The sequence below is a fragment of the Pseudophryne corroboree genome, chromosome 5 (genome assembly GCF_028390025.1).
Source record: "Pseudophryne corroboree isolate aPseCor3 chromosome 5, aPseCor3.hap2, whole genome shotgun sequence".
Lineage (NCBI taxonomy): Eukaryota > Metazoa > Chordata > Amphibia > Anura > Myobatrachidae > Pseudophryne > Pseudophryne corroboree.
The window spans coordinates 512,297,789-512,314,079 of NC_086448.1; the positions used below are offsets into that span (position 1 = coordinate 512,297,789).

At 45.2% G+C, this 16,291-nt stretch overlaps 1 protein-coding gene across 9 annotated transcripts in view; it reads left to right on the top strand.

Annotated features, from left to right (window-relative positions):
* Nucleotides 1-9,170: 9,170 nt before the first annotated feature.
* Nucleotides 9,171-16,291, top strand: part of PRP4K (pre-mRNA processing factor kinase PRP4K) — a 160,665-nt gene continuing 153,544 nt past the window's right edge. For all 9 annotated transcript variants that reach the window (XR_010177780.1, XR_010177782.1, XR_010177783.1 and 6 more), the window contains exon 1: nt 9,171-9,326. Coding sequence is in view for 1 of the 9 variants with exons in the window: in XM_063923071.1 (XP_063779141.1) it covers nt 9,292-9,326 (35 nt within the window). In the remaining 8 variants the exon portion in view is untranslated. The remainder of the gene's footprint in view (nt 9,327-16,291) is intronic.

The following is a 16,291-nucleotide window of genomic DNA, read 5'->3' on the forward strand; positions in this document are numbered from 1 at the left end:
CCCTGACAGCCAATATTTGTTTGCATTTACATACAGAGGAGTCCAATACACATGGACTCGATTACCACAAGGTTTCATAGACAGTCCAAGTATATTTTCTCAGGCTTTGCATGATTGTCTACAGTCTTTCCAACCAGGGAGTGGATCAGTATTGATACAGTACGTGGATGATTTACTACTGTGTTCAGATTCATTGGAAGCCTCCCTGAAGGATACGAAACAGCTCCTGTTTCATCTTTCAGACACAGGACACAAGGTTTCCAAAGACAAGTTGCAATTATGCCAAACTAAAGTAAAATATTTGGGACACTGTCTAACACAAGGACTGAGACACCTGACCGCTGATAGAATTCAAGCAATTAGAGACATGACTCTGCCACAAACCCAGCAACAGATCAGAACGTTTTTAGGAATGTGTGGGTATTGCCGTAACTGGATCCCAGGATTTTCCATTCTGGCATTACCTTTGCAGGAGAAGGTCTCCTCAAACAAGCCTGATCGGATTTCGCATACAGACGAGTCCGAAATGGCATTTGAGAGACTTAAACAGTGCCTAACGCAGGCACCAGCATTAGGTATGCCAGACTATGGGAAACCCTTTGAGCTGTACGGAACAGAAAGTGCTGGTTGCGCGGCAGGCGTCCTAACCCAAAAGCACGGTGATGCCAGCAGGCCAGTAGCATACTACAGCGCTCAGCTAGACACGGTAGCGCGATCCCTCCCCACATGCTTGCGAAGCGTTGCTGCGATAGCATTGCTAGTAACAAAAAGCGAAGATGTAGTGCTAGGTCACAACCTCACAATTCATACACCACATGCAGTGTCAGCCTTGCTAAATTCTGCCCAAACCAGGCACGTATCATCAGCGCGGTTTACAAGATGGGAATTGGCACTAATGGCCCCCGTAAACATCACCATAAGGAGATGCAGTGCATTAAATCCTGCAACATATCTCCCAGGTGTGCCTGGACAGGCACAAAGGGTGGAGGATGAGAGTGGTGGGGAAGGAGGATTTAATACAAAGGAGGACACACATGATTGTATGGAATATTTGACCCAAAATTTTACCGCAAGGCCTGACATCAGTGACAACCCACTGGAAGATGTAGAGCTCACGTTCTACACGGAGGGTAGTTGTCATAGACAGTCAGACTCGGGAGACTTGTGTACTGGATACGCAGTCGTAGATGACCAAGGCACCATAGAAGCAGAACCGCTAGGCCCACCTCACTCAGCCCAGGTTGCTGAACTGGTCGCCCTAACCAGAGCATGTGAATTGGCTAAGGGCAAATCAGCCAATATCTACACCGATTCTAGATACGCCTTCGGGGTAGTCCATGATTTCGGAGCCCTATGGCGCCTCAGAAATTTCATGACGGCAGCTGGTACACCGGTAGCGCATGCAGCTCACATTAAAAGGCTTCTAACAGCGATACAGGAACCCGACAGAGTGGCTGTTATCAAGTGTAAAGCACACACATATAGCCGGGACCCAGTATCACTTGGTAACAGCCGAGCAGACGAAGCAGCTAAGTTAGCAGCTGGTACCCCCAGACAAACAGACACCACACAATTGATGGTATTTAATACCATCAACACACAGAAGTTGTGTGAAATGCAAAATTTGTGTTCCACACAGGAAAAGGCAGTCTGGAAGGCAAAGGGATATGGCCAGGAGTCCTCAGGACTCTGGACGGATGGACAAGGTAAACCAGTGGCCCCCAGAGCATATCTTCCATGTTTAGCCGAGGCAGCACACGGGCTGACTCATCTGGGCAAGGAGGGAATGTGCAAGTTGGTAAGAGCATATTGGTGCGCCCCAGGATTTTCATCTCATGCGAGTAAAAGAGCAATGTCATGCCTTACCTGTTTGAGAAAGAACATCGGAAAGGCAATACCAACAGAACCATCTCATATCCCACCTGCAGGCGGCCCTTTCCAGGTAATACAGATTGACTTCATTCAATTACCCCCTTGTCGAAATTTGAAATATGTACTTGTTTGTATAGATGTATTCTCAAATTGGGTCGAAGCATTTCCTGCGGCCACAAATACCGCTATGTTTACTGCTAAGAAAATTGTGCAGGAATTTGTATGTAGATATGGTATCCCTAGAATAATCGAAAGTGATAGGGGTACCCATTTTACAGGTGATGTCTTTCAAGGAATGTGTAAGTTGATGGGAATTGATAGCAAGCTGCACACTCCATACCGTCCACAGGCGAGTGCGAAGGTGGAAAGAGTGAACAGCACTATTAAAAATAAACTGAGCAAAGTTATGGCAGAGACAGGATTGACATGGCCAGAAGCTTTACCCATTGTACTGTACAGCATCAGAACCACTCCCAGGTCCCCTCTTAATCTGTCTCCCTTTGAAATTTTGTTTGGTCGACAACCGCATGTTATGATTGACCCTCAGGATGATTTGAAGTGTAACAATGAAGTGACTATAAAGTACCTGGTTAACATGAGTAAACAGCTAAGGAATCAAAATGATAATTTGAAGTTGGTGATTCCTGATTTACCAGATAGTAATTGTCATGACATTGAACCTGGGGATTATGTAATGATACGGAATTTTCTACGCTCAGGTTGCCTTATTGACAGATGGGAAGGACCATACCAAGTCTTATTGACTAGCACTACAGCATTGAAGGTTGCCGAGAGAGAGACTTGGGTTCATTCGTCCCATTGTAAGAAGGTTGCTGATCCAGAGAGGTCCCGTGATAAGGAACAGACGGTAGAGGAAGTGGTATCACTGGAGTGTCTGTTCCAAGAGGACTGAGGCGGCACCTGAGCATTGAAAATCACAAGATCGAAAGCAGTTGTCGATTCCCTGTTCCCTTTTATTGTTTTTCTCCACTTCCCATCCCCTCTCCCTCAATTATTTTTTTCCCCTTCTCATTCTTCTCCGTTTCCTCCTATAAGATGGACTTGCCCCAAGAGACTGTGATCCGGATTTTCCTGTTGACCATGATGTTGACCAGAGCAGTCTGTTCCGGCGAGAGTACCATGGAGGTCGAGAGAGGTTCTGGAATGGGTTCTGATGACAAAGATGAAGGCGTAGTTTTCCAAGAACAGCTTAACCAACAAGTAAATGCGAGTATCAGAAAACGATCCGATAGCATTGACAATAGAAGGAATTGTGAAGGATTGTTAGCTGAAGAAAACTGTATCTGTAGGCTTTGTGACAATGTAGTTGAGGATGGGTGCATTAAGAAATGCCAATCCAGTTTTAATATCCACATGGACCGGCATCCATTGAGTGACTATCACTCCTTAGTGGGTAGTGTGTTAAATCAAACAGATTGTTGGGTATGCTCTCAAGTACCTCAAGGTCACAGCAAATCAGGGCTAGTACCATTTCCTTTAACGGTAGGGGAGGTACTTGAGCTAAAGGGAGGGAGACCGGTGGACAGGAGGTTTAATATCTCCAGTCCTCCTAGTTTGAAGCTCCACCAATATCATGTGGATAGATCCCTAATATGTTTTAACATTACCAATCCCCGAAAGCCGGGAAATTGGGAAGTATCATGGAGCAACCAAACCATGACCTTTTCATATAGAGCAGATAGAATGCCTACAGATACAGAGCTTATACGCCACATAGCCAGTAGAGAAAAATCTTTCCGATATAGGTATACCCTAGGAAGTAGGATTACGAGAGTTGGAGAGGTATCACCAGGATACTGTGCACATATCGTACAAACTGATACGTGTACTAGACAGATGGGAGAATTAGGGGTAGGAGATTTCACATGGAGGATGTGTAATATGGTTATGTCCTACTCCGTCCCATATGTTCTCCCCGATGATGCATATTTCAATAGCATGCCTGCCTGTGATCTCTTGGCCGTGAGCGAACGTGACGCTTGAGCGTCTCGACCGCAGGCTAAGCGATTGTTACGCAACGTACGTACCCTTACGGTACTCCATACGTCAATAGCGTACAGTATTCTTAGACCTCTTAAAGGGTTTTAAATAAGATAAATATTTAGCTTTATCAGTGCTGTGACATATTTTTTGAAGAAATCTGATTTGTCTAAGGAGATTAAGGAATTTATTTTAAGGGGTATTAAATTCATTCTTAAAAATAATTATTTTTATTTCAGTGGAACTTATTATGTCCAGAATGTGGGTACAGCCATGGGCACCAGGTTCGCCCCCAGCTATGCCAATTTATTTATGGCATATTGGGAAGATTCTGTCATCTGGAAGGATGACCAGCTGGTGGCGGGCCTGGTGTCATGGAGTAGATATATAGACGACGTTCTGTTCGTATGGAATGATACGGAAGATAGTCTCATGAATTTCTGTAAATCCCTGAATAGTAATGATGCAAACATCAGATTAACTTTTTCTATCAGTCAAACTGAGATTAACTTTTTAGACCTATCAATTTATAATCAGAATGGTAAACTACAAACAAGAACTTTTAGAAAATTCATATACAGACAGGACCAGTATGCATCATGATAATTGGCTTGATGGGGTGCCATACGGACAGTTCCTACGTATTAAGAGGAACTGCACGGATAGTGAAGTCTGTTCCCAACAATATAATGAAATGGAATCTCGGTTTGAAGATAAAGGGTATGATATAAAGAAAGTTAAAACAGCACGTGAAAAAGCTGAAAAGGTGGAGAGAAGTCAATTATTAGATGATAAACAAATAAGGGAGCCACGAAACATCCAACAGTGGGCGTTTTTATGTAATTTTAATAATCAGCACAAAGAAATTGAGTCAGTTTTTAGGAAACATTGGTATATTTTAAAAGAAGATCCTGTTTTAAGTAATCAATTACCGTAAAAACCATCTTTTATTTATAGACGAGCCAAAACTCTAAAAGATTCATTGGTACATAGTGCAATAGAAGTGAATAAGAGAACAAGCACTAGGACTCAGGGATTCCATAGATGTGGGATATGTGTTATGTGCCGTAATGTGAAAGGGGTTAGCAAAATTAAGGAATTTGAGATCAATGGAATAAAATACCCGCGACGGGATTTCATTACATGCAACACGAAAAATGTAGTGTATGTGATGGAGTGCAAATGTGGAATGTTTTATGTCGGTAAGACCACGAGGAATTTAAAAACACGCCTTGCCGAACACATTTATAATGTGAAGAAAGGGTTAGAGACCCATACTTTTTCTATGCACTTTAAATCAAAACATAATTGCAACCCCAATGAAATTAGATCGTTTTTTGGCATACAAACAATTTTAACAAACTGGAAAGATAGGGACCTTGAGTCGAGGCTCGCTAAAACAGAAATGCGATGGATTTTTTTATTAAAAACTTTGGTTCCAAATGGTTTAAATGGGGAGATTGAAATGAAATGGTTTTTATGATTTTATTGTTAATAGTATTTTATCTTTTCCCCTTTTTTATATGTATCTATGGACTATTTATGGACTCTTTTTTGGACACTTTATCTTATGGAATGTATTGCACTTTAAATATCTCCCGGAAAGTGTGTTGGAACGCAGTGTTAACCTCCCGATATAACTCCATTTCCGACAGAGAGTTTAAGATACTACATCTGGCTGAGAAAGGAGAAGTCCGTTGGAACGCATGAATAACTTCCGGTATCATTTCCGACGGAGGTCAGCGCTGAAAGGAGACGTCACTTCCGCCGGAAACGGGTCGGAGCACGTCTAGCCGCGGATAGCGGCAAACACGTAGGAAGACTTTCTGAGGACAGGAAACTATGTCTATAATGGACTGGGGACACCTCCGGTGACGTCATTTAGGGCGTACCGGCGGGAAAATTAATTACCATGTATCTAATTAGAAAGGGTATAAGTATAGGAGCCCATTGTTTTCTCACCATGCCTCTGAGGAAGGACGTGTTGTCCGAAAAGCTTTAGGTTGCTGGTGAGACTAATCTGAGGGTATAACATCACTGGATCCACGAATTACCATAGGAGGTGAAAGAATCCCGGGCTTTCGGCCTCTGAACCCTATTCGATCTGGGACGGGTAATAGAGTGGAATTTGTCAGCTGCGATGATCCCTACCCACAATTTGTGGTGATATGCTTGTTTCCTATGTTTTTATTGTGAGTCTAATGTAATAAAATGAATTTTGTTCATTTGTTCAGATAATATTGCACTAGATTCTTTTGTTCTTCTCTTTGAGATTGAGAACCTGCTGTGGAACTATATTCATGAACATTATACTATATATGGATAAGAATTATTCCACTTCATGACAAAAGGGATTTTGAACTTTTCCCATTCTTAAAGTCAATTGGAGTAAGGACTCTTTTTTTCAAATATTTAAGTGATATGCGCCAGTGTGAGAAAAAGTATTTTTATTTGTTGTGATTATTGTGGTGAATTTGTGAAGCACCATTTTTTCTCATAGGCTGCTATTCATAGTTAGTGCATCCGTGATCATAAATTTTTATTGCTTTGAAGCAGGACACCCAATTTTATTGGGATCATAGAGAACGAACAGCGAGTCGGATTTCCTGTGGCGAGCTGTCCTCTTTACGTATACCTTCAAAGCCCTCACAACATCCAAAGACTTTGAAGTAGCAGAGATGTCGATGATAACCGGAACCACAATAGGTTGGTTGATGTGAAACACAGACACCACTTTAGGAAGAAATTGCTGATGAGTTCTGAGTTCAGCTCTGTCCTCATGGAAAATTAAATAGGGGCTCTTGTGAGAAAAGGCCGCCAGCTCCGACACACGTCTTGCTGAAGCCAAGACCAACAGTGTGACGGTCTTCCATGTAAGATATTTTACGTCCACCTGCTGTAACGGTTCAAACCAGTCTGCTTAGAAGCAGGCCACCCAACCTTGTTGGGATCATAAAGGACAGAGAGAGTCCGACTTTCTGTGATTAGCAGTCCTCTTCACATAGATCTTCAAAGCCCTTACAACATCCAAGGACTTAGAGGGAACTGGGGAGTCAGTAGCCACTGGCACCACCTTTGAAAGAAACTGCTGGCGCATCCTGAGCTCAGCTCTATCCTCATGGAAAATTAAGTAGGGGCTTTTACAGGACAAAGCCTCCAATTCCGACACACGTCTAGCAGATGTTAACACCAACAGTGTGACAGCTTTCCAACTGAGAAACTTGACCTCAACCTACTGTAAAGGCTTGAACCAATCCGATTGGAGGAACTGCAGAACCAAATTGAGATCCAAGGTGCTGTTGACGGCACAAAGGGAGGTTGGATGTGCAGAACACCTTTCAAGAACGTCTGGACCTCAGGGAGAGCAGCCAATTGTTTTTGAAAGAAAATGGACAAGGCAAAAATATGGACTTTTATGAAGCCCAGACGTAGACCCACATCCACACCTGCCTGCAGAAGAAGCAGGAAACATCCCAGATGAAATTCCACCACAGAAAAATTTCTGCTCTCACACCAAGAGTCGTATTTCTTCCAAATACGGTGGTAATGTTTAGACATTACCCCCTTCCTGGCTTGGATCATAGTTGGGATAACTTCGTTAGGGATCCCTCTTCCGGCTAGAAGCAACCGTTCAACTTCCATGCCGTAAAACATAGCCGCTGTAAGTCCTGATAGATGAACATGCCCTGTTACAGAAGATCCTCGTGAATAGGTAGAGGCCACAGATCTTTGAGGAGCATCTCCTTAAGGTCCGCGTACCAGGCCCTTCTTGGCCAGTCCGGAGCAATGAGTATTGTTTGAACCTTTCCCTTGTTATTCTTTTTAGAATTCTTGGGATCAGAGGAAGTGGAGGAAACACGTACACCATCTGATAGACCCATGGAGTCGTCAGAGCGTCTACCGCCACTGCTTGTGGGTCTCTTGACCTGAAACACCTGAAAGCTTGAGCTTCTTGTTGAGACTAGAAGCCATCATGTCAATTTGTGGATAGCCCCATTGACGTGTCAAGCACCTGAACACTTCCGGGTGAAGGCCCCACTCCCCCGGGTGCTGGTCGTGTCTGCTGAGGAAGTCTGCTTGCCAGCTGTCTACTCCCGGAATGAAGACCGCCGACAACGCCACAGCGTTTTTTTCTACCCAGAGAATTCTTGACACCATTGCTGCTTTGCTTTTCGTTCCGCCCTGTCGGTTTATGTACGTCACTGCCATCACATTGGGCCTAATTCAGAGTTGATCGCAGCAGCAAATTTGTTAGCAGTTGGGCAAAACCGTGTGCACTGCAGGGGGGGGGGGGGGAGGCAGGTATAACATTTGCATATCTATGGAAGATATGGACAATATCATTCAAAAATGAACGATAAATGATTTATATCGTCCAGTGTGGATGTACCAATGATGAACGATTTGCGTCCCTGCAGTTGTTCATCTTTGGTCTATCCTCATTTATACATGCAAGCCAATTTGGACGATATAGATGCAAATCGTCATATCGTCCAAATCAGCCATAGATATCGTCCAGTGTGTATGCAAGAATCGTTGGTGAAATCAACCAACGATAATATCGTTGGTCGTTAAAATCGCCCAGTGTGTAGGGCCCTTAAGACAAGATTTGTAAGCCATTTGTATTATACCAAGCAATTTGAGAAACAGCTTCCAACATGCCGGAGTAGGAATAAGATGGGAGATTTATCAAATCTTGGAGACAGCTCATTATTTATGGTCATTGTAATAGGCAAAACCAGTGCTGGTGGTTGCCAATCTAATATATGTGGACAAACAGAAGCACACAATTAAACCTAAGGATGACATATGGACACAATTTACTTAATTTAATATTTCTTTCTAAATTTCTCAATAAGAAACTTTTGGCTTAGGGGTGCCGTGAAAAATAATTCTGATACTCTAGGGCACCGTGATTAAAAAAAGTTTGGGAACAACTGCCATAGACACAACGGAAGAATTAACTACAGTTATACCGATGAATAGTTATAGAAAACACGTATAAACAATGATCGGTAAAATTACATGTAAAATGGCATGTTCCCGCAATGACAAATTGCAGTACATTAGAATTAAATGATCAAATTAAAACATAAAATACAAAGATAGCTTCTGTCACTTTTATAGCACAGCCTAAGTAAAATGACAAAAGCTTAAAGATTAGATAAATCTCTCCCTAATTAAAATTAAACTAATAAAACAGCGGTCAAAACATAATACACGAGATTTTGAGGAGTTTATTTTGATAGACTAATAACGTCATCTACTGTTCTGCTCTAGGAGGAGCAACTCTTCCAACCATTGCCAACCAGCACCGGATGTAGTCTCAGTGGCGGCGGAGGTGACGCTCCTTTCCCCCTTCCGCTTTTGTAACCTCGTCTCCTCCGAGGCTGCCGCTGGAAGCGCTGAGAGAGGGAAATGGCCGCCGTGGAGTCGGAGCTGCGCGATGCAGAGTAAGACCGGGGGGTGCGGGCATGGCCTGGGCCTTGGTGTCCCGGGCGGGGGCCTATGTGGCTGTGCGGGGGGATAGAGCCGCTCCCCGTGCTGAGGCGGGCGCTCATGTCTGAGTAGTGGTAGCGCCGCTGTCCCGGGCAGGGTGTAACGTGGTGTGTGTACTATATCCGCCGGGCGTTCATTTATAGTGTCTTATATGTGCCCCGCCGCATGCGGGTGTGTTACCCGGCGATAGTGAGGGGTGTTCCCGGAGGCTGGGCGGGAGGATCACAGTGTGCAGCGGCTGTGCACACATGTAGGTAGGTGCATGTACATACGGGGAGATGCATCATGCACACATATGCCGTGGTGATCTCTGAGCCTCGCTGCCACCCGGGCTCGGTGTGTGTGTGGCCCCGGTGACAGTGGGACACACACACAGGCAGATGTGGCCCCACGAAGATAAAGATCTTACTAGCAACTGTGGGGAGCGCTCCCCGGGGGCGGGGGTGGCCGTACACCTGTCATAAGCTTTCATAATAACAGCCTTGTGTCGTGGCGCCTCCCCCTGACGGAAAAGGTCCCTTAGGCCACTTGGATCTAGCCTCTACCATAACAGAATGCTACTTTATACAATATGCTGGGTGTATGATAATAATAATTATCATGCTATGGTAGTTTTATACCACAGGGTAATATGAATGTAGTAATACTTTCTCAGCTGTTGCCAATTCTTATTTTTATGTGTGGAGAGGGGGGTATTCAGTTATTTGGGTACCCCATGGGAGCCATTGTTTTGCTGTACGGGCACGACTGCATTCTTTTTGCCTTCCAGCGGTGGCGCGCAGAAATATGCAAAAAGTTGCCTGTTTGGGCACGTTATCCATTACTTTGTACAGGTTTAGCCTCTCTACGCCGAGATATGGTATCCGCGGTACGCATCTAAACGATTTAGTTAAGGACAGAATGAACACTCTGTCTTTCATTACACTGGGTCACATGCGATATCTTCCGATTAGCCATGCAGCAAGAACAGGAAGATTTGGCCTGAATGATATTCTGGTGCGAGATTGTTCTAGTGCAGTGATGGCTAACCTTGATACTCCAGCTGTTGTTGAACTACACATCCCAGCATGCCCTGCATCAGTATGGCCAAATAGCAAAACTGATGCAGGGCATGCTGGGATGTGTAGTTCAACAACAGCTGGAGTGTCAAGGTTAGCAATCACTGTTCTAGTGTGTACCCAGCTTCAGTCTGGTGCATTTCGGTGCGATAAGTAATGCAGTTGCATCAGCAGAACGGTTGAGTAACGCCATCCATATTGAATAATATTGCAACCCAAAAAACAATTGAATGTCCCCCATAGTGTTATGTTTTGATTTTATTTTCTATGCGATAGTCCAAGCTATGAGCTAGAATGTTTTGCTCCTTCGAAAAGAGGTAAACTCACTTTGACGTACATAAATGACATGGTTATATATTGAATTAAATGTGTGGCCAAACCTTCCAGAGATAACAAACTGTATACCAAGCCTATGTTGTCCTTTTAGAATGTAGTGTAACTGCTTTACCTAGTTATTTTGAAGTCCTAGTTTACATCTTTTTATGAGACTTGAAATGGTGACTTAGGAGAGTACTCTGGCAGTCTTTATTTTTATTTTTTTCTCTTTCCTTTATTTAGTTTACAGTGCATGATATTTTGGAGAATTAACTGAAATATATTCCTTTCTTTAGCATTGGTACTTTGTGTTATGTTGAACCTTTTTGTCGCAGCAATGACAGACCAGTGCTGCCGTCAATAGAAGCTCTTTGAGCAGAGACAAACTTTTCTTTTTAAACAGGTTTTACCATTTATTGCTTTAATTCCAGGCATTTATTAAATACAAATAAATAGTTTTATTTTTACTATGTTTTGTGCTGTGAAACTATGCAACTCAAGTCTCTCAACTTGTCATGCTTTAGTATTGGACTGATCCTAATGATATGTACACACGAAGGGATTTTTCTTATGATTCTGACTACATAGTCAAAGTCGTAAGAAAAGTTAGTGCAGATCGCAAGGTGACTTTAACCCTGCGATGCAGATGCGCGGTCGGAATCGCAAGAATAGATAGACTGTGCAGGCAATATAGAAGAGAGTCAAAATTGACACTTAGCCAAAATAGCACATAGTCAGTATCGCAAGCACACTCATTATGTCAAAAAAACCACACAGTTTTGACTGTCCAGCCACTAATGGTTTCAACTGTCAAACCTGTGTAGAAATCAAGCGCACTAGAGCTAACTTTCCACAGATTGGTACCAATTTTATATAATGTTTGCAGCTCCCAATAGAGTATTCTACCGTACTCAATAATAAACATTAAAAGCATATAACATATAAAAATATATCACAAGGAAGCGCATATATATATTGTTTGATTAAAAATTATGTTTTTCTCTAACGTCCTAGTGGATGCTGGGGACTCCGAAAGGACCATGGGGAATAGCGGCTCCGCAGGAGACTGGGCACAAAGTAAAAGCTTTAGGACTAGCTGGTGTGCACTGGCTCCTCCCCCTATGACCCTCCTCCAAGCCTCAGTTAAGATTTTGTGCCCGAACGAGAAGGGTGCAATCTAGGTGGCTCTCCTGAGCTGCTTAGAGTAAAAGTTTAAATAGGTTTTTTTATTTTCAGTGAGACCTGCTGGCAACAGGCTCACTGCATCGAGGGACTAAGGGGAGAAGAAGCGAACTCACCTACGTGCAGAGTGGATTGGGCTTCTTAGGCTACTGGACATTAGCTCCAGAGGGACGATCACAGGCCCAGCCATGGATGGGTCCCGGAGCCGCGCCGCCGGCCCCCTTACAGAGCCAGAAGAGTGAAGAGGTCCGGAAAATCGGCGGCAGAAGACGTCCTGTCTTCAATAAGGTAGCGCACAGCACCGCAGCTGTGCGCCATTGCTCTCAGCACACTTCACACTCCGGTCACTGAGGGTGCAGGGCGCTGGGGGGGGGGCGCCCTGGGACGCAATGAAAATACCTTAAATGGCTAAAAATACATCACATATAGCTCCTGGGCTATATGGATGTATTTAACCCCTGCCAGTTTTCCACAAAAAAGCGGGAGAAAGGCCGCCGAGAAGGGGGCGGAGCCTATCTCCTCAGCACACAAGCGCCATTTTTTCCTCACAGCTCCGTTGGAGGAAGGCTCCCTGACTCTCCCCTGCAGTCCTGCACTACAGAAACAGGGTAAAACAAGAGAGGGGGGGGCACTAAATTGGCATATTAATATATACAGCAGCTATATTAGGGAAAAACACTTATATAAGGTTATCCCTGTATATATATAGCGCTCTGGTGTGTGCTGGCAAACTCTCCCTCTGTCTCCCCAAAGGGCTAGTGGGGTCCTGTCCTCTATCAGAGCATTCCCTGTGTGTGTGCTGTGTGTCGGTACGCTGTGTCGACATGTATGAGGAGGAAAATGGTGTGGAGGCGGAGCAATTGCCTGTGTTAGTGATGTCACCCCCTAGGGAGTCGACACCTGACTGGATGGTCTTATGGAAAGAATTACGTGATAGTGTCGGCACTTTACAAAAGACTGTTGACGACATGAGACAGCCGGCAAATCAGTTAATACCTGTACAGGCGTCTCCAACACCGTCAGGGGCTATAAAACGCCCGTTACCTCAGGTCGATACAGACACTGACACGGACACTGACTCCAGTGTCGACGGTAGGAAACAAACGTATTTTCCAGTAGGGCCACACGTTACATGATCACGGCAATGAAGGAGGTTTTGAACATTTCTGATACTACAAGTACCACAAAAAAGGGTATTATGTGGGGTGTGAAAAAACTACCCGTAGTTTTTCCTGAATCAGATGAATTAAATGAGGTGTGTGATGAGGCGTGGGTTTCCCCCGATAAAAAAACTGCTAATTTCTAAAAAATTATTGGCATTATACCCTTTCCCGCCAGAGGTTAGGGCGCGTTGGGAAACACCCCCTAGCGTAGATAAGGCGCTCACACGCTTATCAAAACAAGTGGCGTTACCGTCCCCTGATACGGCCGCCCTCAAGGAACCAGCTGATAGGAAGCTGGAAAATATCCTTAAAAGTATATACACACATACTGGTATTATACTGCGACCAGCAATCGCCTCAGCCTGGATGTGCAGTGCTGGGGTGGCTTGGTCGGATTCCCTGACTGAAAATATTGATACCCTGGACAGGGACAATATATTATTGACTATAGAGCATTTAAAGGATGCATTTCTATATATGCGAGATGCACAGAGGGATATTTGCACTCTGGCATCAAGAGTAAGTGCGATGTCCATTTCTGCCAGAAGAGGATTATGGACGCGACAGTGGTCAGGGGATGCGGATTCCAAACGGCATATGGAAGTATTGCCGTATAAAGGGGAGGAGTTATTTGGGGTCGGTCTATCGGACCTGGTGACCACGGCAACGGCTGGAAAATCCACCTTTTTACCCCAAGTCACCTCGCAGCAGAAAAAGATACCGTCTTTTCAGGCTCAGTCCTTTCGTCCCCATAAGGGCAAGCGGGCAAAAGGCCACTCATATCTGCCCCGGGGCAGAGGAAGGGGAAAAAGACTGCAGCAGACAGCCTCTTCCCACGAACAGAAGCCCTCCCCCGCTTCTGCCAAGTCCTCAGCATGACGCTGGGGCCTTACAAGCGGACTCAGGCACGGTGGGGGCCCGTCTCAAGAATTTCAGCGCGCAGTGGGCTCACTCGCAAGTGGACCCCTGGATCCTGCAGGTAGTATCTCAGGGGTACAAATTGGAATTCGAGACGTCTCCCCCTCCCCGGTTCCTGAAGTCTGCTTTACCAACGTCTCCCCCCGACAGGGAGGCGGTATTGGAAGCCATTCACAAGCTGTATTCCCAGCAGGTGATAATCAAGGTACCCCTCCTACAACAGGGAAAGGGGTATTATTCCACGCTGTTTGTGGTACCGAAGCCGGACGGCTCGATGAGACCCATTTTGAATCTGAAATCCTTGAACACTTACATAAAAAGGTTCAAGTTCAAGATGGAGTCACTCAGAGCAGTGATAGCGAACCTGGAAGAAGGGGACTATATGGTGTCTCTGGACATCAAGGATGCTTACCTCCATGTCCCAATTTGCCCTTCTCACCAAGGGTACCTCAGGTTTGTGGTACAGAACTGTCACTATCAGTTTCAGACGCTGCCGTTTGGATTGTCCACGGCACCCCGGGTCTTTACCAAGGTAATGGCCGAAATGATGATTCTTCTTCGAAGAAAAGGCGTCTTAATTATCCCTTACTTGGACGATCTCCTGATAAGGGCAAGGTCCAGAGAACAGTTAGAGGTCGGAGTAGCACTATCTCAAGTAGTACTACGACAGCACGGATGGATTCTAAATATTCCAAAATCGCAGCTGATTCCGACGACACGTCTGCTGTTCCTAGGGATGATTCTGGACACAGTACAGAAAAAGGTGTTTCTCCCGGAGGAGAAAGCCAAGGAGTTATCCGACCTAGTCAGGAACCTCCAGGCCAAGTGTCAGTACATCAATGCACAAGGGTCCTGGGAAAGATGGTGGCTTCTTACGAAGCGATTCCATTCGGCAGATTCCACGCAAGAACTTTTCAGTGGGATCTGCTGGACAAATGGTCCGGATCGCATCTTCAAATGCATCAGCGGATAACCCTGTCTCCAAGGACAAGGGTGTCTCTCCTGTGGTGGTTACAGAGTGCTCATCTCCTAGAGGGCCGCAGATTCGGCATTCAGGATTGGGTCCTGGTGACCAAGGATGCCAGCCTGAGAGGCTGGGGAGCAGTCACACAGGGAAAAAATTTCCAGGGCTTGTGGTCAAGCATGGAAACGTCACTTCACATAAATATCCTGGAACTAAGGGCCATTTACAATGCCCTAAGTCAGGCAAGACCTCTGCTTCAGGGTCAGCCGGTGTTGATCCAGTCGGACAACATCACGGCAGTCGCCCACGTAAACAGACAGGGCGGCACAAGAAGCAGGAGGGCAATGATGGAAGTGGCAAGGATTCTTCGCTGGGCGGAGAATCATGTGATAGCACTGTCAGCAGTGTTCATTCCGGGAGTGGACAACTGGGAAGCAGACTTCCTCAGCAGACACGATCTTCACCCGGGGGAGTGGGGACTTCACCCAGAAGTCTTCCACATGATTGTGAACCGTTGGGAAAAACCAAAGGTGGACATGATGGCGTCCCGCCTCAACAAAAAACTGGACAGATATTGCGCCAGGTCAAGGGACCCTCAGGCAATAGCTGTGGACGCTCTGGTAACACCGTGGGTGTACCAGTCAGTGTATGTGTTCCCTCCTCTTCCTCTCATACCAAAAGTACTGAGAATCATAAGAAGGAGAGGAGTAAAGACTATACTCGTGGCTCCGGATTGGCCAAGAAGGACTTGGTACCCGGAAATTCAAGAGATGCTCACAGAAGACCCGTGGCCTCTACCTCTAAGAAAGGACCTGCTCCAGCAGGGACCATGTCTGTTCCAAGACTTACCGCGGCTGCGTTTGACGGCATGGCGGTTGAACGCCGGATCCTGAAGGAAAAAGGCATTCCGGATGAAGTCATCCCTACCCTGATCAAAGCCAGGAAGGATGTAACCATACAACATTATCACCGTATTTGGCGTAAATATGTTGCGTGGTGCGAGGCCAGGAAGGCCCCTACAGAGGAATTTCAACTGGGTCGTTTCCTGCAAACAGGACTGTCTATGGGCCTCAAATTAGGGTCCATTAAGGTTCAAATTTCGGCCCTGTCAATATTCTTCCAAAAAGAACTGGCTTCTGTTCCTGAAGTTCAGACGTTTGTCAAGGGAGTACTGCATATACAGCCTCCTTTTGTGCCTCCAGTGGCACCTTGGGATCTCAATGTAGTTTTGGGATTCCTAAAATCACATTGGTTTGAACCACTCACCACTGTGGACTTAAAATATCTCACATGGAAAGTGGTAATGCTGTTAGCCCTGG